Raw genomic sequence first — 25651 nt, 5'->3', positions numbered from 1 at the left:
GGAAAATCTTGTTACTGCTTGATTTGCCTTTTTTTTTTCCAGCTACAGTTGGTCTTTGTTGAACAGCCTCTATCCCAGTCAAAATAGTGTCAAGAGCTGTCCTAGAAGAACAGCCCACAAGCCTTCTCTGCCTGTACGCTGTAACAGGCAATACTAGCTTATTGAAAAGAATTAACAAGAAAAACACAGCACTAAGACATGGTGGTAGTCACTCTTGCAAAGCTGACTGTGTAAGCTGGATTTCAGTCCTCACAGCTACATCTTCACTGCCTACATGGGGACATGCTCTTCTGGAGAAGCCTGACAGTCATAACACCCTGAGAGAATCCACACTGAACACTAGATTTTGATTCTAAATTGGGATGGTATTGAGCAGAGCAGTGCTCTAGCACTCAGCCACAGAAACTACATCCTGCACATACTGCTACCAGGTCAGCTGCTCCTCTGTGCCAGATTCTGGTTTTAAAGTTGTATGAAGGGATTTCATGCTCATCAGCCACAACCCATTCACCACCCTTGCCCTCATTGCTAACAAAGGTACATCAATCTGCATCTCAGGACTCATATACATGAAGCAATACAGATAAGTAAATCAACCCCCTTTCCCCGCAGGCATTTTAGTAATGTCATATACCAATTCTGTACAGAGATAGCTGCTTACATCCTCCACCTCCTCTTTGGGCTCTCGCCGGGCAACAATTGCTTCAGATTTCACTCTAGGAAACAGGAAGAAAGGGATCAAAACAGCAAGTGACACCATGGCTGGCTCTGGGAAGAGAACCAGCTATGGGAATTCTGGCTGCATCCATCACCATGTGTACCAAGTGTACAAATTCTGAGATGCTTCTCTGGCATTTTCCCTCCCTCTTCCAGCACATTACTCTGAACAGCCTCACCGATCTCACCCCTTTTTTTTCAAACATTTGTTGTGAGCACCAAAATACTGACCACTGGAAGAATTCAGCCAGTTTCTGCTTCTGAACCAGCATCTATTCAAATATTTGATGAGAACTGAGCCATTTTTGATAGGGAAAATTCTGGCTTAAATGCTTCTGGCTGGACTGCTTCTGGTTTCAGTAGATTCTCTGATTCTTTGTGATTCAATACAGTGAAAAAAACCCCTAATGTGAAGAACAGTTTCCCAAAATGGTAAAGAACACCAAACCCTGATAAAAAATACTGAAAGTATTTGAGTGCTTTCAGCTTCTTTGAACTCCTACTTTATGAGGCATTACAAAAGGCATTTTAAAAATCTCCCTGCTTGCAAGACTACTTTCATTTCATACATTCTGAACAATAAAGAGACCAGTCTGTGTTATTCTTGGTGATTCTGAGCTCAGACTACAGAACCTTCTAGATTCCAGCTGGAGAACAAACCCTGTCCTCTGCCCTGAGCACCTGCAGTCATGCACAGCCAGCCACAATGGAACTGTTCTGCTCTGAGCTCCAGGAGGCAGCTTTGTGTGTATGGATGTGAAACCATCCTAGGCTTTGCTGGGCAGTTGGGCTTTAGTTTCTCTAGTTTGAAAGGAAGATAAAAATATTCTAAATTCTGATACATATTCCTGTATCAGAATTTAGAATCTCTTCTGCCTCTTCTCAGTCTTAACATGAGCAATGAAACAATTACTGATATAGGCATTTAAATATTTCTTGTGCAACTCTGTATGAGCTCTTTCAGTAAATGAATGGGCATTCACTTCTCTTACACTTAACCTGGCTGCTAGAAGGATCAAGTTCTTGGGAGTTTCCTTCAAAATTATTGGTCTTGAAACTCCCCTTCTTTGGGTGGTTTTGGTTGTTGTTAGTTGGCTTTTAATTGCAAATTTACACCCTAAATGCTCCACTCCAGGGAGCCTAGGTTTGGAGCTGCTCCTTCAGAATCCTAATCCTGCCTTCTTGTGCTCTCTAAAGTACCTTTGAATGCCAGTGCTAATCCCACGAATGAAACAGCCAGCGTAAAACAGAGGAGGTGGATTTACCACTCTTCACTCCCAGTTCCTTGGAGCAGGGGGGTAATCACTCACCTCTTCAGCTCCTCCTCCAGCTCCTTGACTCTGGTTTCTATTTTGGCTTTGGCCTGCTTTGTTGCTTCCAGTTCTCCCTTCAGCACCTCCTGCTCACCAGACAGCTGGTCCACCTTGGCAATCAAATCATTCTTCACAACGTTCAAAGCATTTCTTAAAGGTGTGAAAGGGACAATAAGCAAAAGTGCCCCAAACTAGCAGTTGTCCTTAAAAGAGATCTTTAACTAAAGTCACAGATGCTACTAGGAAAGTTGAAACAAGTGTGTTTAACAATTCAGTCCAACTATGACTCAAGGGAAATTAAACTTTAGGAAGATGGAGCTCCAGAAGAACAGAGAAGTCACCATAATTGTTCAGGACAATTATGTATCCTGACTAACAAATCAACCTCTCCTTCAGAAGATGACAGAACACCGAAGAAGGCATGTGTAGAGCAACCTATCTATTTTTGGCAGAATGAAAGTCTGAAATACACCCTTCAGAATTGCTGTCATCTGCAATTGAGGATAATTGTAGATGATGGCAATAGAAATATGCATTTCCAATCAGCTCCAAAACATCTTACATTTATAAAATCAGTAGCTTCCCATCACAGTAGGTTCTTCAGCTCTCTCCTGGGAGTACTTGGCCTTTCTCTTCCCATGTCCTCAATTTTAATAGCTGGTTTGCCAGCTTTTCTCAAAAACCAACTTCATTACATTGTCTGCTTCTCCTCCATCAACTACAAAATATTTAAGAACTCAACAATGACAATTCTTTTTTTAATGACAAACCTTGCAAATAAAACCTTATTATCAGCAACATCCTCACAGAGGCTCAGACCAACACAAGGATTCCCACTGAATTTAAAGCCTGAAACTTATCTCAGATGGCATCAGGCCCTACCAGCACATGCCTAGAGGCTTTATCCAAGTGTCTGCAGAAAGGAAATAGCTAGGAAATAGCTTAGGAGAGTAATTCTTCTTCTACAAGTGAAGGAACAAATATTCAGGACAACCAGTTAGATAAGCAAGTGAGGAAGGAGTTTTGGCCAAGACCTACTCCAAGGTGACATCTTGTTTATAACCAGGCAGGTAGGTCAGAGCATGCGACAGTTCCTTACTTGGTCTCCAGCAGCTGAGAGTTCTCCAACAGCAGATTGCCCACTTCTTTGCCCATTCCTGAAAAGAAAGGCCAGGCAGTTTTCACCTGCTCTCCTAGAAACATGCAGCTTTTGTTGCACTGCCTAACTTATGCCTTAGGAAGAGAAATCACTTTTGTTAGGCTTCCCTAGATTCCTGTGTCCTGTGTGTAAAGTGGAGTGTCTCTACCTGAATGAGCCAACAGTACCAGCAAAGACACCCATGTGTCCTGTAGAGAGTCCAAACTCAGATCTAGCTTCTCACTCCAGTCTACACAAACCTCTTTGGGAGGGACAGAGGGGAGAGCTTCACTAATACCAATCAGGGAAGTCAAGGCAGTAACTCCTGGTTCAGCCATGAGCTATTGGAAACAGTTTTTATCATTCCTCACACTGAAGGAAGGTAGAGTTTATGGGTTTTTCACAGACGATAGCAGAACACTGTCCAAGCTGCTGTCCCGCACACTAGTGATTTTCTTCCTTTCTTAGTATAAGCCAAATTTTCTGTTTGCATGATTTGGGATCATGGTTGTGATGAGTTTCAATCACATGAAAGGCTTCCCCATTATTGACCTTCTGCTAGAGCAATTTCAATAGTACTTCAAATTGTCCCTTGCTACACCTAGCTCTAACAGCTTTCTCACAGATGTTTAAAATGTGAAGTCTCAGTTCCACCACTTCAGACCCACAGTCAACATTACAGCAGACACTGCACTTGCACTTGGGCATCCACGTACACCTGCAGTCTGCAGACTGGTTTACAAGAACACTGACACATCTGGGGCTAAGAGTGAAGGTTGAATTCAGTATTTCATAAAACCAATGAAATTTAGGGACCAAAAGCACATCTGGATTGTTTCCCACTGCCAGGGACTTGCTGAGTCCCAGGGTCTCTGTCTTATAGTGAGGAAAAGAGGCCACCTGAGAGCTGAAGGCAGAGAGGCCTCTCCCTGTTGGAGGACAGTGCTAAGGGGTGCAGCTCATATCTCACCACAGGTCCCAGAGCATGAAGAAGTCTCCCCACAATCAGTATTTGTCCTGCCCTCTGAACTCTCTCTTCTTTCATAGCAAAGACATCAACAGTCTTCATGATAGGTCATTTGCTGATTAATTAGTATTTGCATAAAATAAAAACAACACAAACTTGAATTAAACGGAAGTTAGAGGAACATGGCAGGGCATGAAAAGTGAGAACACACCAAAACACTCCAACACACAGATCCTCTTCCCACAGTTAAATGGGATGAATTTATGATGACAAAAGCAAATTCCCAGCAAGAATGAGTAAGAAGCAGCATTTTCAAAAAACTTTTGAAAAATCAGTAGCAGACAATTAATCACTTTGATGTTTCAGGCCAATGTGTGTCAGAGATGTGTTTTCCAACATACAACAGTGGGAAACACTAATATCAATGCAAACTACAGTGTGTTTGGGGTTGGTAAGGTGAAGGATCTATAGCCCTTTTTCTTTTTGTGACATGCCGCGTATCAGTCAGAAGACTCAGAAGTCTTCAGTTTATTGAATTTTTTTCTTGCTTATTTTTAGTGATTTCACAAATAATCAATTAAATATTTAGCCTGTAAGGCATTACATTGGCACAAGAACATTAAAGGAACTGAAGAACAGCAAGGGAAGAGCTCACCCGCATCTTTTTTGGATTAAATCTTTTTCCTTCATATTCTTGAGTCATCCCTCTCTGCAGCTGTTTTTGGGAGAGAAAAATTCTGGGGAAGAGGGTGAGCTATCATGCCAGAACTAAAGGCCACACAGCATTCCATCAGTATCCTTCACCACAGCTTCTACTTGTGTGTGATGCAGTGACAGCCCTATGCCTTAACCATCTAGAGGTCAGAAAGGCTCCTCTGGCAATAAAGAACAAGAGGAAGCCTCCCAGAGCCATGTAATGGCACCACAAGATCATCTTGCACAGGCTGTAATGGGACAGCTCTGCTCATGGAAGAAAACTCAGTTTTCAACCCTTTGGGGCATGGAGCAAAGGGAGGTGAGGTCTGGGCAAAGCCTTGTCCAGCAGAGCACCTACACCATATTCCTCTCACAGCCAGGCAAAGTGTGAAGCATCAAAGCAGATAATCAACTACAATGAAACAGACCAGAATCCCCAAACCACCTCTACAGAGCAGCTGCATCCTGCTTCTTGGAGAGGTGCTGCCACCACCACAAAAAACCAAACCAAGGTGATGCAAGACATATGGATGGATGGATGATGAGTGGATAAAAGGAATGCAGAAAAAAAATGCACAAAAAAGAGAAGAGAAGAGAAGAGAAGAGAAGAGAAGAGAAGAGAAGAGAAGAGAAGAGAAGAGAAGAGAAGAGAAGAGAAGAGAAGAGAAGAGAAAAGAAAAGAAAAGAAAAGAAAAGAAAAGAAAAGAAAAGAAAAGAAAAGAAAAGAAAAGAAAAGAAAAGAAAAGAAAAGAAAAGAAAAGAAAAGAAAAGAAAAGAAAAGAAAAGAAAAGAAAAGAAAAGAAAAGAAAGTAAAAAGGCCTTTGCCTTACCAAAGAAATCATCCCGTACTATGAGAGCCATCCCATACGAGAAAGGGAACAGAAAGAGATGGGGACAAAGGGGAAGAAAGGAAGAGAAAAACAGCAGCCATTAAGTACCAGTCTGTAAACAGCAAACAGAACAGCTCGTCAGCACATGTATAGTGTGTGGTGCCAGTACACATGATGCTTGGTAGAAAGTTATCTTGTTCTGCTGCAGCCTGACCTAACAGGGACTTTACTTTAGAGTGTCACAGAATGGTTTGGGTTGAAAGAGACCTTTAAAATTCATCCACTTCCAGTCTCCAGCCATCGGCAGGGACACCTCCCACTAGACCATGCTTTCTAAGCCCCACCCAACCTGGCCTTGAACACACCTAGGGATGAAGCAGCCCCAGTTTTTCTGGGCAACCTGTGCCAGGGCCTTACCACTCCAATTGCAAAAAAAATTTTTCTTATATCTAATCTAAATCTTCCTTCTTTTGTTTAAACCACCACCCCTTGTCCTATCACAACACATGCCAGGATAAGCTTGAGATGACCTCATCTGCTTCCTTCATCTTCATCATTTTCCCTGTTTGATGCATCCTTGAGTTTCCCACCGCCACAACAAAGGCAGGTCAATAGACATTGTGAAGAGGGTGAAGAAAGGACAGTAGCAGGGGGAAAAACACAGAAGTGGGGCTGAGTATCAAAGCTTTCATCTGACCTAAAAAGGCCCACACTGCAACAAACTCCAACCCAACTTCAGTGGGAGGTTTTCTGAGGAATGTTCACACAAAATGTGGCTTACAGTAAAACCAGTTTGAATGAGAAGAAGGGATGATGCCGTCCCTTTCTCTGTATCATCACAGAGCCCACACTGAGCAGTGCCGGGCACAGGGACATGGCAGAGCTTGTTGGCACATGACACTATTGCAGCTGCCAGGTCATACCACCTTTACTACAGGGCAAATTTTACCCAGTTTGCACTGTAATCAAGAGAGATTCCCTTGACTTCAACTGAAATTGCATCAGGGTCTGAGTGTATTTTTCAAGCAGGTGCAAACCTGATGGCAGAGCATGGCCCTGGGGCAGCGAGCAGCCTCCCCCAGCAAAGGACAGAGCCATCACCCATCTCCTGAGACAGAAAGGCAAAGTTTCCACCAAAGACAGAGGCTTTGCCACTCTAACCCATCACAAAAGTGTCTTTAATGTCACTACAATACCCAAAGGGGGTTGTTTTGCACCAGGTAATCCCCCACAGCCACTGGCAGATGAGGGACTCCTCACAGCACAGGCCATGGAGATTACAGTGGGACCCTCACTCAGTCTGTGCCCACTCAATCTCTGCTACAAGTACCCTTCTTGGCAGAAAAAAAGCCCTTTGAGCCCCAAGACCTTGAGTGACAGGCTAGTGCAACACTGTGGAGCAAAACTGCCTACAGCCACAGAAGAGAAAGCGGGTTGAAAGGTGGCAGGAACGTGAGCAGAGCAGGGACCTCCTGCTGCAGGGACCCACCAGTGTGAGGCAACCAAGCAAAGTGAGGTGGGAGAAGTCTGCAAAGCCAACCGTGTTTGGACAAGAGCAGGGGAGTATCACACGTGTATACCACAATATCCGACCTCAACCAGAAAAAAAGAAACAAGGAGAACTGAGCAGGAGATACACACCTGAGAACTCCCCTATGCGCCATGTCCAGCGAAGCACAGAGAGACAAGGGAAAAAGGAAGTGAAAAAGGATCCATCAGTGACTAAAACCAACAAAATCAAAATTTTGTCCAAAAAAAATTAACAATGATTCAGCCATTTCAATGTCAAAAGGCATGAAATAGTAAGGACAGGACCTGCCATAGCTGTTGATGGCATGACTCTACATATTGGACAGAAAAAAAACCCAAGGAAAGGTAACCCATGGTACAACTGCAACCACCCACCTCAGCTATCCTCAGATTTCCAGATTTGGATCTGAGGCAATCAGATCTTCCTGGAGTGGGTAAACCTTTATTATGTCTTTATTTAGTCATCTACCACTAAATGCAGAACAGCTCATTCCCACTACCTCTCACTTCCCCTCACCCTGCGATTTTAACAACTGTATCTTCTGACCATAACTGTGCTCTTCAGTGACACTTCAGCTTGCAAAAGACAACTGATTGCATTTAAAACCTTTTTTTTTTTTGTATAGTGTAGCACTGGGACTTAGTTTGATAATCTCATTTCAGCTTCTGTACACAACACCGTATATAAACTAACCACTAATAACACTGCATTTCTGTCTTTACTACAGACCCTCTGCTCTTTAATTTCCAAAGCAAATATAGTTGGTTATCCTAAACCTGAATCACAGAACGGTTTGGGTTTGAATGATCATCCAGTTCCACCCCCTGCCATGGGCAGGGACACTTTCCACTATCCCAGGTGCTCCAAGTCCCTCTAACCTGGCCTTGAAAACTTCCAGGGATGAGGCAGCCACAGCTTCTCTGGGCAATCAGCTCACCACTGTCACCACCCTCAGTAAAAGGGCCTGTCCACTGAGCACACCCAAACTCCTGTGATCGTTTGTGTCTGGAAACACCTGGGATAGGGAAGAGCAGGAAGGGGGATCTGGTAGAAGGGGAAACTGAGAAAAGGGGAGATGGGAGAACAGGAACCTACCCAGGATCACTTGTGATTAACAAGTGTATATGCAGGAAAACTGCCAAGTCTGTAGGAGAAATAAGGGAATTTGGTTCTCAATGCTCATTAGTAAATAATTGCTCTCACTCCACATTTTCCTCCAGAATATTTCCTATATCCCATGTATGTAAAGCAGTATTAGAGGCAGGAGGAAACCCACAGGTTTTGTGGGTTTTATTCAAAATAATAAAACATGAAGAGTGCCAATTATGTACCAGGAATAAATGGGATTTTCCATTTCAGAATCGGACTTGACTGCCAGCCAGTGCTCAAGGGTAATTTCTCTAAGTCCTGTTCTTAAGGTCATCTTTAATTAAATTTCTCTTCCTTTAAGGAACTGAGACAAAAAAAAAAAAAGAGAATATTCTTTACAGATTGACTGCCAAGTTTTGAGAGACTGGAGGAAGTAATAAGTCTTCACTTAAGTGAGCTTAGAGTCATTCATCATTTGATTTACAGAAAGAAGCAAGCTCCAAACACAATCTAGAGGACTCTTTCAGCTTGTGGATTTTGTTCCCTATATCATGTTCATAAAGCACCATTTCACCATTTCCTCTTTGTCTCTGCAGACTCAAAAGTACAGCACAAAGAGAAAACATTCTACTGAACAAAAAACGCAAAATTTTGGATTATGTTGACAGATTTTTGTCAGTCCTAAGACCTAGCCCTTTGCTTCTATCTTTACCAGACTTTCTTTTGTGCTTTCTATTGTGCAAAGACAAAAAAAAGTACCAGTCTCATTTGTTTTTGAGAGACACAACCCCTGAGATCTCTCCGTGCTTCCTCTCTTTGTACAACCAGCAATGTTCGTGTTCATTTTAAAAACATCTTTATGTACCAAAGTCAGTGGCCAGAACTCAGCAAAATGATTAATTAGATCAATGTTGATCACAAAACAAGGCACAGTCCATCTTCCAGATTTGAAAAGGAACCAGTCTTCCTATTTTGCTGGCCTGCAATGGGATCACCTAAAAGGGTTCTGCATCTCTGCTCAGGCTAGAAAATGGTCCCAGTACAGAAATGTCCTCCTTGTAAGCCATGCTGCAGTCTTCAGAAACTACACTGTGATCTTCAGGGCCCACGCTTACATGGGCACTGTTCAACAAAGTCTTTGTACATTTTATTGCAAGTGGTAACTCCCAAACAACAGACATCTCAGAGGTGAAGCACCTTTGACTTCATCCGAGACTGTAGTGAACAACCATGCAAGATTTGGGCAAAAAAAAAACCTTTGGCCCTTTGAAAGCAACAGTCTGCATTTCTTGCTGATCACTGGGTCAGGCTACAGGGTAATCCCAAGAGGAAGTGGATTTCCAGCAGGCAGGCTTCCAAAGTGGGAAGCACGCTGTCTGAAGCTGTTCATACACCAAGTAAGTAATTTTCCAGAATAGTAACTCTTCCAAGCCAATAATATCTGATACCCTAGTCATTTTAGGGGGAGAAAGAAAGCAGCAGTTGGCACAGTGATTAGCAGACAGAGCCGCAGAATCAACTGAACACTCCTTAATGAGGAAGGAGTGGACAGGAGGACCAAGATAAAGCAGATATTCAACGGCAATATTATCCATGGTTTTAGTGCTTTGATTCTGCTAGGAAGACAGCTGCTGATAATGTATGAAGCTGGCTAACTAAAATTCATTCCACAGCTTTAACCATTACATGTAGTTCCTACTGTCAAGCTTCCCTTTAAGCAGGAGCCCCAGCCCTTCTGCAAATGGCTACTAGCATCCAGGGGATTCTCAAACCTGGAAATCTTGCTTTTCCTTCAAAATTCTTAATTTTGTAAATATCTGCACAGACTGGCTCCCACTGCAGGCAGAGTAAGCATGTGTGCTCATCCTGAGTCTTCTGCAGATTTTTTTTTATTCTGGCAATCTTGAGTTGAAGGTGAAACAATAAATAATTTTATGCTTTAGGTGATGGCATGAGGGCTCTCATACCTGCTGTATGATTTTTAAAAAAACCAACCCAAACCTACTCATATCAAAAAGCTGTTGCGAGCATTCTCATGATGGTCTGATTCATGTTCTTAATTCCAGTCACACTATAGACTATAACAGTACAGTTTCAGATACTTGTCCTTTATCAAACAAGAAGTAATTTATTAACTCCTTTCCAGTTTTCAGTCCGCATCTTCAAGGTTAAGTTTTTGTTTAATAGGGCAAAATCTATCTCCCCTGCAAAAACATATGCTTTTTAAAGGTCCTGATACAAGACGTATCAAAGCTGATACAAGTACCTTTGTAATTTGGGCAAAGGTGAGTTGCTGCAAGTCTGTACGACACATTTTAGCTCATTCTATTCTGGACACATACAGAGAACTAAACTTACAAGATTATCATAAGCAGATCTATATCAGTAATCACAGAAAGGAAATGTTCGCTTTCAGATCAGATCTCTCACCACTAAGTACACATAATGCCTTGTTTCTGGAGTCCTCGTGTGTCCTAAGGCTCCTTAAAGCAAGCAGTAACATGGAAAATGAGCTACACTGTTACAAACTCAATCAGGTACCCTTGTCATCTGAGTATTCAAAGACCACTTGTACTGTCCTGATGCAGGAAAACAGCAAGAACTAAAACATGCTTAAATTCTGTCAAAAAACAAGATCTAGATACTCAGGAATCCAATAGAAAAAATATAGAGACGGCTCAGAGTGCTCTCTGAGGCGAAGCTGCTTCTCTGACTGCTGCAGGGTCCCAGCCAGGAACACAGAACACAGCCTGGCTACAGGTATTACAAACATCTTCAAAATCAGCTTAAAAATTTAATTATTACATCTCTTAGGCTGACTGCAAAACAATAAATACTGCATTACAGACCATAAGATTTCCACATAATTTAAACATCAAAAACTTAACCAAATGAGTTACTTTCTTACAAATTTCAAACAACATTTTCTCTCAGTGTAAAATTACTGGGGGAGGAATTTTCAGCCAGAAGCAAAAGAAACAAATTTTGTCTTCAAATTATTTGTGTGGAGAATCCTGTAGAAAAATAACTTATACACTAAAGACAACCCAAATAAAAGTTATCTAACAGCTGAGATTATTTTCTAAATAATCATGACTTTACTGCAGGTACATGCTTCTATCACATGTATCTCAATTTCCATGCATTCTTAAAAAAGAGAAACATCCAAGTTCTGAAAGAAAAAGAGAATTTAAATGTTTCTAGAAGCTTAATATGGAGTCATTGTACCAGAGAAAATAACAAGGTTTTACCTAGCAGATCTGCTCCTTCATCAACATCTCCAATGACCTCAGACCCTGCTGTGGAAAGTTCATGGTACAGGGAGTCTGTGTTGATGCCAAATGCTTTGTTCACAATCCCCTGTGTTGGGCTGTTGTTGGAAGCAAAAGAAAACAGAAGGAATCTTGTTACTTGGCAACATTTAAGCTCAAATATTTATCTTTGAAATATTGAGCATCTCACACCATTGCAATCAAAACCCATCTGTTCACCATTGAATGGATCAGGAAGCACACTGAGTAAAGAAAATAGCATGTGTTATTCCCCATATCATAGACTTATGAAATGATTTAGGTTGGAAGGAACCTTAAAGACTACCTTGTTTCAACCCCCTGCCATGGGTAGGGACACCTTCCACTATCCCAAGTTGCTCCAAGCCCCATCCAACCTGGCCTTGGACACTTCCAGCCAAAGCTACTCTGGGCAACTGGTGTCAGGGCCTCCCCACCCTCATGGACAAGAATTTTTTCCCAATATCTCATCTAACCCTGCCCTCTGTCAGTGGGAAACCATTCCTCATTGTCCTGTCCCTCCAGGCCCTTGTCCAAAGTTGAGCTCTCCTGGAGCCCCTTTAGGCCCTGGAAGGGGCTCTGAGGTCTCTCTGGAGCCTCCTCTTCTCCAGGTGGACTCCCCCCAGCTCTCCAAGCCTGGTTCCAGAGCAGAGGGGCTCCAGTCCTTGGAGCATGTCCATGGCCTCCTCTGGACTTGCTCCAACAGCTTCATGTCCTTCTTATGCTGAGGACACATCTATCATCCACAACCTCAAAGCTCACCCAGATGATTTACTCTGAAGTCACACAAGTTAAGGACTATTCAGTATTTCACAGAAAAATTTCACATCGCAGAAGAGCTCAGCTTTGACCTGTCAGATTCTGCAAGTATTCCCATGCTCCGATCAATCTAGATAGAAACCTCAGACAGCAGTAAGACCAAATAAGAAATTCAATGCTGAAAACAGCAACAGCCTTTTTACTTGGCCAGTCAATAAGTGCAATCAGTCTGAAGGGTCCATTTTTCTTTTGGGTAAGGCTATGTATTGAGGAGCATTTCTTCACATGTCCCCAAATGTATTTAATTAAAGGTAAATCAAAGTTAATAGTTTTTAGTCTTATCAGATGATGGTACATTTCCACCTCTCAGTGTCTTTGATACCAGCAAGAATCTTCTTGTATTTCTTGACAGCCTCATGGCTCAAAGCAGCAAAGAGTTGCTACAGGATGTGCAGGTGAGGCAACTTCTGGGATTGTGGCTGTCTACTCTAAAAAATTGTCTTAATGTGGGTTATAAACACTTTGCAGTGCCTTGCCTTGTATGAGTAACATCAACCAGCATGAGCAGCAGCTGTGCAATTTCTCCAGTAATCTATCAGAAAGGTCAGCACCAACTGAGATGGTCTCAAGTTTTATGGCTTCATTATCACATAAACAATCCTAGTGATTATAAATGGAGTGTAGTAGCTGCTTCTGATATTGCAGCCACAGCACACTGCAAAGAAGAGGAAAAAAAAGTTCGTTTTTCAATTACAGAAAAATTCCAGCCACCCAGACATCTGAGAGCACTGAGGAAGTACAAATGGTGCTGTGATGGCACTGCAATTAATCAGTTCACACAATCCAATGGTCAATGGACAAATGAAAGAGAAACCATCACTCAGTCTGACCTGGAGACCTAAGTCAGACTGAACTTTCCTGTTCAAGATTCAGCTTTCAGAAGTATATGTATCATGAAAGCACTCTGCTTTCAGAGCAGCACACACACCTTTAGCAGTCCAAGTCAGGCTGTGTCTCCTGTAGCTCTCAAGTCTCAACACCTGGAGTAGAGATTCCTGCCTGAAGAGCTCCGGTGCACCAATCCTCTCTGTTTCCTTCTTTCCCCTGGATTTGACCAATTTTTTATCTGATCTCATCAGTCTTTTGTCTTCCCCACACTGAGCAGTTTCAACTCCCTAGATTCCTCCTGACCCTAAAAATAGTGCAGGTATCCTACATGTCCCAAGGAGAGCCTAATTGTGTGTGCCTTCCCAGATGAGAAAGAGAAATGCAGGTGTTACTGCTGCTCATACCCTTCTCAATGGGGGTGCTCAACAGGGTGGGCAAATCCAGTCCAGATTGGGACCATTAGATACTCTTGCCTTCACTCTGCCAGGGTACTGTATTTTCTGCATATCTGTAAGATTTTGGGGAGGTTTTTTGCTGATACAGTGCCAAATTACCCATTGGACAAGGGTAAAAGGTAAACTTTAGTAAAAACAAATCAAGGTACCTATGCCTCACAACAATGTGGTGCCAAAATTAATAGCCTTTAGGAAGCCTCCTATTTAGAACAAAATGGGTGATGGGTAGGGATCAGAGCAGCAGAATAGTTTAGTAAAAGTCTGATGATTCTTCTGAAAACTGTGTTGAGGATTCGTAACCACTCCTCAGTGCACTGATGGGTCATAATTGCTCTGACCAGCCTCACCTAGGAACTGCACCTACCCACTGGTCCCAGGGCTCCCTTTGACCTCAGGCCTACACCTTCAGTTCTTTGCTAAGATGCACCTGTCTTCAGTCCTGTCTCCTGCTGTTCTTGGGTAGCACTGGAACTGAATTCACACCCTTGCTTTGTCTGGGGCTGCTGACAGGGCTCACTACCAGTGATCTGAGCCTCCCTGCTCAGAGCCTGTGGGATTGGGATTTCTGAGGTTACCTCTGTTTGTCCTCCCTTGGGGGGGGGCAGCCCCGCCTCCTCAGATACTTGACAAAATTAGAACTGAAAGAAACTTGAGGTTTTAAAATGGAATTCAGAACTGAGGTTTTATTGGACAAATGCACCTTTTCCCTATTCCTGACAGCTTAAGACCATGTTCTCTTTTCTTGTCTTAAAACTTCTGCTGCTCCATCATCTCTCCAAACCCCCAGACCTGTAAGGTAAATGAGTCCAGTCCTGGGTCAGCTGTACACATCCTCCTGCAGATCACCAGCAGGCATCTTCCTTTTGGAGAACCCAAAGCAGGTCAGGACCTCTGATATTAGGCAGAATATATGGACCGTCTCAAAAAGCTGCATTGTGAGCTCACTATGAGCCAGAGCATCCATTCATCACTACTCATGAAGCCAAGTGACAGAGCACACAGGGTAAAGTCACAATCAGTACCTGCTACCCGTGCGTTCCAGGCGGGGATCCTGACACATATCCAGCTCTGGGGTGGAATCAATGATGTCCTGGACATCGGACCACTCATCGCTGCTGCCCATCCCTAGGTAAGACAGTACAGATCACATACAGGATTAGGACTTCCAGAGAATGGTATTTCTTGAAGGGACTTTTACAGCTTTGAATACTGAGATTTCAAAATTTCATGGTGCCATGTTCAGAGTCTTAAAATCAGAACAGAAAGTGGTTGAAGGTGGTCTCTCAATTCCAGAGCAGGAACACCGTAAGCATTCCCCTTCCCACCTCCATTCCAAAGCATCACTAAACTCATTGCCCTGAACACACACTAAAATGGGATCAGCAGAAATATTTTATCCATTGAAGTAAATTCTAAAACTCCTTTTTTATCTGCCAATAAAAAACTCCTCCATCCCCACATAGCACTAGCTGAGCTTGAAGGCAACACAGTGATTTTCTGTACAGCTTCATAGAAATTACTATTGTTAGGAACTGGCACTATTTAGTTTTAACAGAAATAGGTTTTCAATACAGATTTTCAAGTCTGCACTGGTTTAGATACCCATTACAGTGAAACTTGACTTCAAAACTGATAAATGAAATCTGGTTTGTGTGTAATCTACAACCTGAAGCCAATATTTAAAGAATAAGGAATTTCTTCCTCTTGTCAAGTCCTGTTTACTGAACACCAAACTCTTCAAAAGCCCAGACTTTAACCTATTCTGAACAAGCAACATGAACACTGTGTCTGTTCACACAAAGAATTTCTGAAAGATTAATGACCTAATTTGTGAATTACATTAGTCCCTCAATGAACTTAGATGTGACATTTTTGACCTTTCCAGACAATCTCAGTAGCCAAATATACAAAGTCCATGACAATTGAAGTGTTAATTTCTTTCAGGCTGGCATTGTGCCAGCTGGCAGCAAACCCAGGCTGGAAGACAAAGTGTGATGTGGATCTGTTGCCAAAGGAGGCATCCACACCCAGTGGGTCAAACACAAGCACAGCCTTCCTCAACTTCATTTTACCAAGCTGGGAAGTTTTTCTGCAAGTACCTCTGAGTAGCATTTTTGGTAGTTCAGCTCTAAGGCACATGCATCACTGACAGACATTTTAATTACAGATGCATAAAATACATGATTAAAATTATGTGTATCACTTCTTAAGCATGGAGAATTTATTTCTTATTAGGTGAGAAATAGCTGAAGGGTTGAATATGCAGACCACATAAGGAAGCCATAACTATCTGCTTTGAGCAAATTCCACAATATCACACTTCCACCAAGAAAGTGGGGGGAAAAAATGGTTCCACTTCACAATTGCACACATAAAAAAAGACATTATTTTGACCCACGAAAACTGTTGATAGTAAATGAGCTTGTAAAGCAGCAACTGTAAAAATCAGGGTATTTATAGGGCATTCAAACTACTGACATCCATGCTTAGCTTTCCTGATACAAGTGTTTCATGGTCTTGCCTTGGTCAGCATCACAGCCAGACCACAATTGAACAGCAGGCTGTTCAGAACCCATATGCTTCCATGGACAACTATCCTAGTCTCTGACAGATGGACATCTGTGACCCTGAGGGCCCCCTCAGGAAAATGAAAATACAGATTGGGACTCAGTCTCCTCTCCTCCCCTAGTTCTCCTTCAGTGCTACAGCAAAAGATGTTATATGTTGGTTTATGGTCTTACTTCATTAGAACCAGCTTGTGAATGTTACCAGAGGAATTTCTGCTTCAGTAATAACTTAGTTATAACTTCTGCTTCCCAAAGAATAACTTGGATAAGAAGATTATCAGCTGGTTCAGATGCCAACCTCATAGACCTACCTATGTTTACCCCTGTGCTCCTGCATATTAACCTAATGACCTTTGATAAATCTTACAGTCCTTTTATATTTTAAGTTCATGACCTGTAAAACAGATCACTTCTCATTTCTGATGGCCACTGCAAGATTCACAATCCAGGGTAGACCTCTCAGACACTGCATGGGCACAGCTGAAGGGCTTTTATCATGTTATTAAATCATTTATTTATTTAACAGCCTGGTGCTAAAGCTTAGAGAATGGCTTTCCTGACAAAAAATCATGAATTCAAATTACTAAAGTACTCTGGAAAATGGAGAGACAACAACTGTAACTTCCACAGGTGTGGGAGTGTTCTTATATGAGAAAAAGGCTAAAAAAATCAGCTAATTTAGCTGAGAAAAACAGCTGGATACAATTATTTTAAGCAAATCAGAGTGTGGGATAAGAGCACAAAGGGAAAATAATTATTTAATCTCATGGACAAATTTGACATTTGAACAACTGAATATAAAATACTTACGAATAAATACAGACAGAAAACTAAATATAAGCTTTTAACTTTCATATTGATGAGATCCAGGAACAGCTTCCCAAAAGCTCAGCCTAAGACATGACTTGAGTGCTCATGAAAGAGGTTCCAAGATATGAATGCATATCACTGCAGGGAACTGAACTCAGTAACCTGTTCCCATTCTGTGAATTTGTGAAATTACTCACATAACTGATGTTTTCAAAAATTAGCTACGCAGAAAACTGCTAACATCCAATTAACCCTGTCTCATTCATGTACCTTTCCAAGTCAGGCTTCCTCAAATTCTATACTTACAGTGCAATCTCCCAGCCTCTCCCTGTAACAGAGAGACACAAGCACTGGTAAGTTGATTATGTTAGTGACCAAGTACCTGAGCTCCAGCTGCCATACCTATGCTGACGTTCCTCATCTCCTGTGTGACCTGGACTTCCATGTTCCGGCTGTTACGCTTTTCTCGTGCCCTCTTATTGCTCTTGGTGGTGCCATTGGTGTACTCGCTGATGGGCTGGATGCTCTCATTCAGAGGGGTGACAGCAGCAGAGGGCACAGATGATGTGGGAGTGTTGGACTTGGTTCCCGTGGTGCTCGGTGTGGCAGCTGCTGAGGACTGCCCAGATTCAGACATTTCATCTTGGGGGCACTACGGCAATTCCAGGGCAGCAGAACAGAAAGGGAAAAACACAATTACACATTTCAGTAAGTCCCATTTGCTGGTGTATGGCTGCCTTAAAGCATTATGAGCATGGTTCTTGCTCATTGTACCAGTTACATGTCCCATGTCCCATGTTTGCTGGTGACACAGGGCACTACCACCACAGTGAAGCAGCGAGTTCTCGTGCTGAGCTCAACAAGCAAATCCCACCTGTAGAAAGGGCTGATAACCTTCTTCAATAAGGCTGATAACTCCTTCAATACTGAATACTGGTCTTCACAAATCACATTGGTATGTGATCTCAAGAAAGGTGGCCTTCCTTATCACAGGTGAAAAGCACCTGTAGCTCACACTGAGTACATTGAAAGCTGAAGGGCTTTGGCACTTGCAGCAAACTAGGCCAGTGTTTCCCAAGGCTGGAAGGCAATATGGATATTGCTTGGGAAGGATATGAAGTGGCCTCTTAGAAGTCTTGACTGATGTCATTACTGTAAGCCACCAACACACCTAGATGAGAAAACAGCAAACTGGTTTTGTCGCTAAACTGCAGAAGCAGAGTGGACACTGATCTGGGATACTCTGGCTTGTCTGACACAGGAGACCTATGTCCCCAAAACACCTTATACATAGCTAGGCAGGCATGGGTCCAGCTTGAGAACACAGCATAAACAGGTGTGGTCTCCCACTTCCAAATAGCAGGATGACAATACCCAAGAATTCAGAAAGGTGAGAAATGAACACAGGAGATGGATTCTCAGTATGAATGTGCAAAATGGCTCTTGGTTCAAACAGACATTATGGCCCCACTTCTTGTACCATCACCTCTTGAGGAACAGGGAGTCTTCAAGGCTCTGGCAGGGTTTTACACTGTAAGCTGTGTTTGTAAATTACAGCACACTGCTTCAGTCAGACAAGGAATGCCCTGACTAGCGCCATGACCTCTCTCAGACTCAAAGGAGATTTCCCCAGGCTTAAGGGCAGCCCGCTCTAAATACTGCCTGCAGGGAGGTGACATAGTTAATGCTGAGAGTTATATGCGACAGTGAGTTGCGATTGGGTGCAGTGGCATTCACCTGCACATCCAGACCCAGCTTTCATCTTCACCACTGGCCTTTCGCCTCCTCTGCAAGTACTAGAGAGATCCTGGTTCTGCTCAGAGGCCGCTCTGAGCCCCCAAACCTCAAAGCTGTGACAGGGTTTCACTTTTCTCATCTGGAAGTCTCGTTCTCTTGTACTCATAACAGCTTCACAACATGACAAAAAAATCCAATATGGGATGAGTGAGAAGACTGAAAAAAATGGTGACTTAACCCTTTGCAGCCTTATTTTTTTAAAATCTGGAATTTTATTAAGATCTTCCTTTAATTAGACTGGCCTCTGTATGCTTATCTTAAAATGCTTTGCTGCACACTGCACTACAGAAGTCTAAAGGTTTACACTGCACCTGCGCATCTATATTGGAAACTTTGGTTTTTTACAATGGCCCTACCATTAAATGCAATCCACATTTTGTGCATTTTCCGCATTGTTAGTCCAAACAGCACCCACATTCCCACATGAATATCCAAACCATCTCCCTTCAATTATGCTGGTTTCAGCATCAAGACTGAGATGAGAACTTTGCACTTAGGCTGTTACATGTGAAAACCACACTTCCTACCTCTACTTCAAATTCCTGATTTAGGTGCTACTTTCCCAGTATGTAAAGAAAAAAAAAGAGTCAAATAGGATTTTTGATAATAAATAGGCTCCAGTAAGCTTTGGACTATCTCAACTGCAGTTTGCCTTCTGTGCTTTCAGATGTACAAAAGGACAAAGATTATCAAGTGTGAAGTGCAACCATAAAACCTCTTTCCTCAAACAAAACTGCTGTTGGATGAAAGATTTCAGGGATGTTCTTGGACCCACTCTAAGTCTATGAGAATAAGCAAAGTTCAGAAGCATCTTAGTTGTGTAAGAGACACCTAGGTGGGTCCACTCCACTGTCATTCCTTGTTCTTATGAACCAGATGTCATTCAAAAGCCCTGGATCATCAGTGTCTATAGGATAATATTTGTATCAGCAATATCCTGTAACTTCTTGTTTATTGACATAACCTGCCCCTTACCCTGAACACCTGAATAAGTAATTACCCCAGTCTTTCACTACTCTTTGGTTACAGATGTGAGTTTTGTACTTCCCTAGAAAACACACTTTATCAACCTTCCAACCTGCATTGGAGAAATTCCTCCCAAATGTATGTACTACCAATGTGCTCCTCTTCACAGCCCAGAAGCAGGTATCTTCCTTCTACTGTCTGAGGGCTCTGTTAATGCTAAATATCGTGCTAAGAGTACAGCTCTTCTCTCCAGCACAGGAGGCATTCTCCAAAACCCACAGCTCACCCAAAGAATAATCTCCACAGCCACCACTTACCTAAGGCCATACCTGTAAACCTCCTAAACATCAACTGTGTAGTAGTGACCTCCAAAATGCATTGTAAAGGCCCAACATTCATAGCAGTCATATGTCACCATGAGAAGCCACAATTGTATGGTTATAACACTGAAAGCATAGTACATAAAAACAAAAACGTTAAGGACTTTAAATCTCCAAAACACTGTATAAAATAAATGAAAAACTGAATGCAAAAATAAAATAATGACAACGACTAAAATAGAATATAGTAATAAAAAGTAAACAAGGACACTTAAAATGTATGTACAGCATGGCCTCATGAAGAAGGAAAACTAGTGAGAATAGTCAGGTACATACTGGGAAGGTGAGTCATGTGTGAGTGATGTCAGCAAAATATCAGACCTTTGAAGAAGAGGCAAGGGAGGCATGAGCCATGCCCTCTGAGAAGTCAATCATGCAGAGGATTTAAGAGATAGCATTTCAGTCACAGAGTGTGCAAGAAGCTTGTGGGAGGAAAATCTCCATTCCAAACTAGCAAGTCAGTCCATCACATCCTTTAATTATTCATGAATTTGCTCCATACTCAGGAAATTCTCCATAACAGGCTACCCATCCAAGTCTTCCACAGCACAAGCTCCTTAGGTCCATTGTACCATCTAGCCTCCTTTATCCCAGCATTCCACTCTGAGTCTCCCTAACAAGCACCAACATGAATCCCAGCATGATACATTTTGGTACAGCACACTGATAGTTCTGCACAAAGCTTTCTTGGAACCAGATTTTTTTGACCTGATACCACCATCACCCCCAAATAACTAAGAGATCCAGTCAGTAATCACAGAATGGTTTGGGTTGGAAAGAATCTTAAGCATCACCTAGTACCAACCCCTGTGCAGGGTGTCTTCCCTGACCAAAGCAGAACAACCTCTATTACCTGAACTTGGACACCAAAGCTTCCCACTTATCGGGGTTGCTGCTGCATTCTCCTGCAATGCAGATGGCTGGGTTACTTCTCTTGCAAGTTCTCAGTGGGACCACTGCAAGAATTAGACCTTAGCAAGGCTGTGGAAGATAGATCTAACCACAGTGTCCATGGAGCTCTTCTCCAAAAACTAACCCCCACTGCCCAGCCTGATCACTGGAAGGTCTGTTCACACTAAAGTGTGCAGCACTGCCTGGAGAGCCTGAGGAATAATGGATTCCAGAGGTCGGCTGGGCTCCATACATTTTGGTTGTGCTGGCACAGCACTAGTATGAAGAAACACATTCATGCTCTGTCCTCATTTCCACCATCCGTTTTTATGTTATTGTACTGTGGCACTGCTATTCCCTAATTCCAGGCAGAGCTTTCCAGAAATGACTGTAGGATCTGAATGGCATTCTGCAAGTTGCTACATTTCCCAAAATTCTGTGCCTCTAACATTACAGTAAGGACTGGATTCCAACCTTCCATCCTAGGCAAAGATACTTTGGATTTCCAAATTCCACAATGGCAGAGAGCTGACAAAGTGCTGACATTTGTGCTATGCTAGGCCTGGCTGCTTTACAGACATAGTGTTAAAAAAATTATCTTGCTACTTTGTTTTCTGAGTAGAAATTGATAATTTGTCTATGCATCAAGAAGGCCACTGCTGTAGAGTCCCTCATGTGAAAGCCCGTTCATGGAATCTGGAGACATGTAGAATGGATGGAACAAGCTGGGTATTTCTTTTCTATCTCCTCTTTGCCTTTAAGGCATCAATGTAGTTTACAGGATCAGTGATTCAAAACTTCACAAAAGGAGGTCAGTCCTTACATGTGACACATAAAACAGCTGATGTTCTATGAATGCCAAGCAAAGTGAAGGTAAATTTAATCAGACACTTTTGAAGTAAAGCAGAAGCTCTGTGAGATACCAGTGGACACACTGAGCTGTGCTCAGCAGAGAAACCAGTGGCTCTCAGACCTGTCACCAGGCATTTGTGGAAAGTCATTTAAAGAGAAGGATTGGGTAGGATCCTGAGCACAAAGACTTTGCAAAGTTCACATGTACAGCTCATGGGAAATGCATGGACCATGCAGAGCCTAATCTGTCAGACCAATCTCTGAATAGCGGAGAGGAGACCCCTAAACGGCAGAGCAGAGCACAAGATGTGTCAGGCAGCCCCATGAGCTGCTCCAGTGCAGGTGCAACGCTGTGAGGATTTTGGAAGACCTGGTGCAGAAGGCAGAGCAGTAATGGTGACAGATGTACTGAAGGTAGACAGTCCAAGTCTAGAGCAGTGACTAGGCATAAGAGGAACGTAAGACCTTTAAGCACAGTGCAAGAATTGGGCATTCAGACAGGATAAGAAGGAGCCCTTCTTAGTGAATACAGGAAGGCCAGGAGATCAGAAAAAAATGACAAACACTTAAGGGCGAGTGCAACCCAATGCCTGGCCCCACCTGAGTTGCAGAACCATTGCCCTTATCAAAGCAGAGAGAAGGGACAGGTTCTACCATGTCCTCTCCCAAATAAGCTATTAAGAAGTGAAGAATTTCTCTTCACTCAATCCCTAACTGCCTCCACATACATCCCTCTCAACTTGGGGCCAGCCAAGTAAAGGAGATTAACCCTGAGACAAAGCAGCATGAGAGCTGTGTCAAATCCTTCCTGCATCATATGCCAGATCTGAAGAAGAATATCCTCCCACCTCTAGCAGCGCTACTATGGGAGCAAACACAAAGGGAGAGGCTGCAAAGGGTTACGGACACAGATTGTCTCTAGCTTAATGAAAACGTGAGATGTTAGCAACAGTGAAGGAGTGGGAAACCCTTGCTCTGTGATGGTCTAGAAAACCTTGTAGCTGGAGTTGGACTGCAGCTGGCCGAGGTCACTCAGGTGCCAGTGGTCTAGTGTTGGGACGATCTTGGCCCCTATCTGTCCACGTACCATGCCATCAGCGAGGGGGAAGACATTCAGGGAGTTGGGACGTTCCTTCCTGCTAAAGAGACAAACAGGGAGAGAGAGGAAAGTGTGTTAGCTGTGTACAAGGTTCTGATAGAAAACAAACAGCACACTAGTGTATATGAAATACTAGTTACTAGAAACTGGACTGCAACTGTTACCCTCACATGGCAGCTGTCTGAACTCTGAACTCCCACACTTCCTTGGTGCTGGCTCTCAGTCCCATGGTGTTACTGCTAGACTAATACCTTCTCCTGGGGAAACTCTAAGATGGAGGGGGTCAGTGGCCATTAACAGTACAACTGACTGCTCAATCAGTATGAGAAATTTGGAGGAACGTGAAAGTGCAGCCAATTTAAGTCAGTGCTTCTGAGAAACAGAGGTACTGGAGGAAAATAAGCCACGGCAAACAACTCTCACAGCAAGAAAATAAAAGCTCCATAGCTACTAGAGATGTCACCACAGGGTGAGGAATAAGGCTTTTAAGTGTCATCTACATGAAACTTATGACATTCCACCCCAAATCTGGTGAGCTTCAACAACAGGAACAAGAGGGGTTGGATCACTTCCAATTTTAAGCAAGGAAGAGAGTATTTGTATTCATTATCTCCCTTGCTACCTATATTACAATGCACTCACAATTCAAAAACTAAACAAATATATAAATAAATGCAACATGCATATTGCTAGGTGTCCCTAAGTGTGTTCTGTTCATCCTCTCCTTTCTGGCAACTGCAGGGACTCACTAGCTGCAGGTCTGATTCTGAACAAAAAAGCTGGCACAGATTTTGAGACCAAACTTCAGTGGGAGAAAATCTAGAGCAAGCAGAGGAGGTGGAAAGGCTGTGGCACCAGCTTGCCAAACCCAGCAAATGGTTCAGGGTACCTCTAATTGACTCCAGCCCCTGCAGAGCTGAACTAAAATGATTCTCTGTGTGATGTGCACCCATACTTGGACTCAATCCTATTTCACCTATTCCCGCACAGGGCTTCTGCTTAATCTTGGGAGTGTGATGAAATCTGCTCTTCTGTAGCACACTGTTAGTAACTCCACGTGCCTTTCTGTAATGACCATCAGCATTGGGTGTCATGCCCAGGCTGGTAAACAAGCGCAGCCACCTCACCTGTGACCACGGCAAACAACTGCTACAGGGCCCCTGGGACAGAGCAAACACACTAACACAGGGAGTGGTAGACCAGCCAGCTCTTTTAGGAAGGACAGAGATGGAGTGTCCAGCAGAGTAGACAAAGTTTGCTGAGAGAAACCACAGTGCCCAACCTTCTCACTCTAAGCACTGCTCAGCCACCACAGCATGCTGCATTGCTGCATCAGCGCCTACCTCAAATAGGCAGAAAGGCCTCCTGTGGCCTGTCCTGGATAGGCAAGATGGGGCAGAAAGGTATTTCCAGCATGGCCTGCTTGGCATGCACTTTTCCTAGGAATCTGCACTAAAATCCTCTCCTGAAGATACTAGACTCATACATGGAAGTTTCATACACAAACCCTCTCAGAAAGGAGGCATGTAACTAGATTTTGGAGGAACACAAATCACTGATAAAACATCATTAACCTTCTCACAGGTAACAAGCAATAGAACAAGAGGAAATGTCCTCAAGTTGTACCAGGGTAGATTCAGGTTGGATATTGCAGAAAATTTCTTCACTCAAAGACTGGTTAAGCATAGAAACCTGTTGCTCAGGGCAGTAATGGAGTCACAATCCCCAGAAGCATTCAAAAGGCGTGTGGATGTGGCACTTTGCGATATGATTTAGTGGGTGTGAGGGCATCCAGTTGAAGGTCAGATTTGATGACCTTCGAGGTCTTTTCCAACCATAATAATTCTATCATTCTCCACAGATTCAAACCCAGACTTCTATGTGATAGGAATTGTCAGTTTCCTTGTAACTTTTCCTTTCCACTACCAAAGGCATCTCACTATTTGTGACTTAAATAACTGCTGAAGGTTTAGTGAAAACATTCTACTGCTGTTTGTCCCAGTTTATGACTGTAACTTGCCACTTACATCTGCTCCTACTAGGTCATGATGCCAAAGGACAATTACCTCTGCCTGTCTGCTGTAGGTACTTCTCTTTATCCCACTGCTATCATTCCAAGGACCTGAAAGCTTCTAACAGCTGGGTTTCAAGTTTCTACAAAAGCTTACTAGGCAAATGTTTCTCCTCCTAGGAAATCTTCACCCTGGTGCTGATACAAGCACCACAGAAACTAGAGGTAATTATATGTAAGAGATCATAAAGGCATTCAAAACTGGAAATCAGAACCACTTTATGCTACAATATCAGAAAATTCTTAGTTATACAGTTTGAGAAATAACCTAAGGATCCCTAACAGTCTACTTCCAAAAAAAATCTCTCTTTTTATGCAGAAAACAAAAAACTTGGGCCATTTTTTGAGATGCTTTAACCATTAGTTTTATATCTTTCCTTTTCTTCAGGACTGAATTATAGTTTTAAGAGAGTCTTGCTTTCACAGGTTTATGGAGCAGAAGGAAGTTTCCTATAACATTCATTTATAGGACAGTCCTTGTCAAACCAGTGGTGCAGCCAGAATATCCTAGTGACTATGCTGGAATGACTTGACGTAACTCACTG

The 25651-nt window shown here is 42.8% G+C and overlaps 1 protein-coding gene across 15 annotated transcripts in view; it reads right to left on the bottom strand.

The window, feature by feature from the left end:
• MAPK8IP3 (mitogen-activated protein kinase 8 interacting protein 3) overlaps nt 1–25651 on the bottom strand; it is a 73903-nt gene that overhangs the window by 20839 nt on the left and 27413 nt on the right. For 2 of the 15 annotated variants that reach the window (XM_036392671.2, XM_036392684.2), the window contains 9 exons: nt 22931–23075; nt 17453–17702; nt 14696–14798; nt 11533–11651; nt 7303–7314; nt 5662–5679; nt 3130–3187; nt 2028–2180; nt 635–716 (listed from right to left, as the gene is read on the bottom strand). In XM_036392671.2, the coding sequence (XP_036248564.1) occupies nt 635–716; nt 2028–2180; nt 3130–3187; nt 5662–5679; nt 7303–7314; nt 11533–11651; nt 14696–14798; nt 17453–17702; nt 22931–23075 (940 nt within the window). The remainder of the gene's footprint in view (nt 1–634; nt 717–2027; nt 2181–3129; nt 3188–5661; nt 5680–7302; nt 7315–11532; nt 11652–14695; nt 14799–17452; nt 17703–22930; nt 23076–25651) is intronic. The other 13 variants (XM_036392679.2, XM_036392686.2, XM_036392693.2 and 10 more) reach the window with 10 other exon arrangements.

This window comes from Molothrus ater, chromosome 16 (genome assembly GCF_012460135.2).
Source record: "Molothrus ater isolate BHLD 08-10-18 breed brown headed cowbird chromosome 16, BPBGC_Mater_1.1, whole genome shotgun sequence".
NCBI classification, from domain to species: domain Eukaryota; kingdom Metazoa; phylum Chordata; class Aves; order Passeriformes; family Icteridae; genus Molothrus; species Molothrus ater.
Note: the sequence above shows the minus strand (reverse complement) of the source record. Positions and strands in the feature narration are given on the sequence as shown.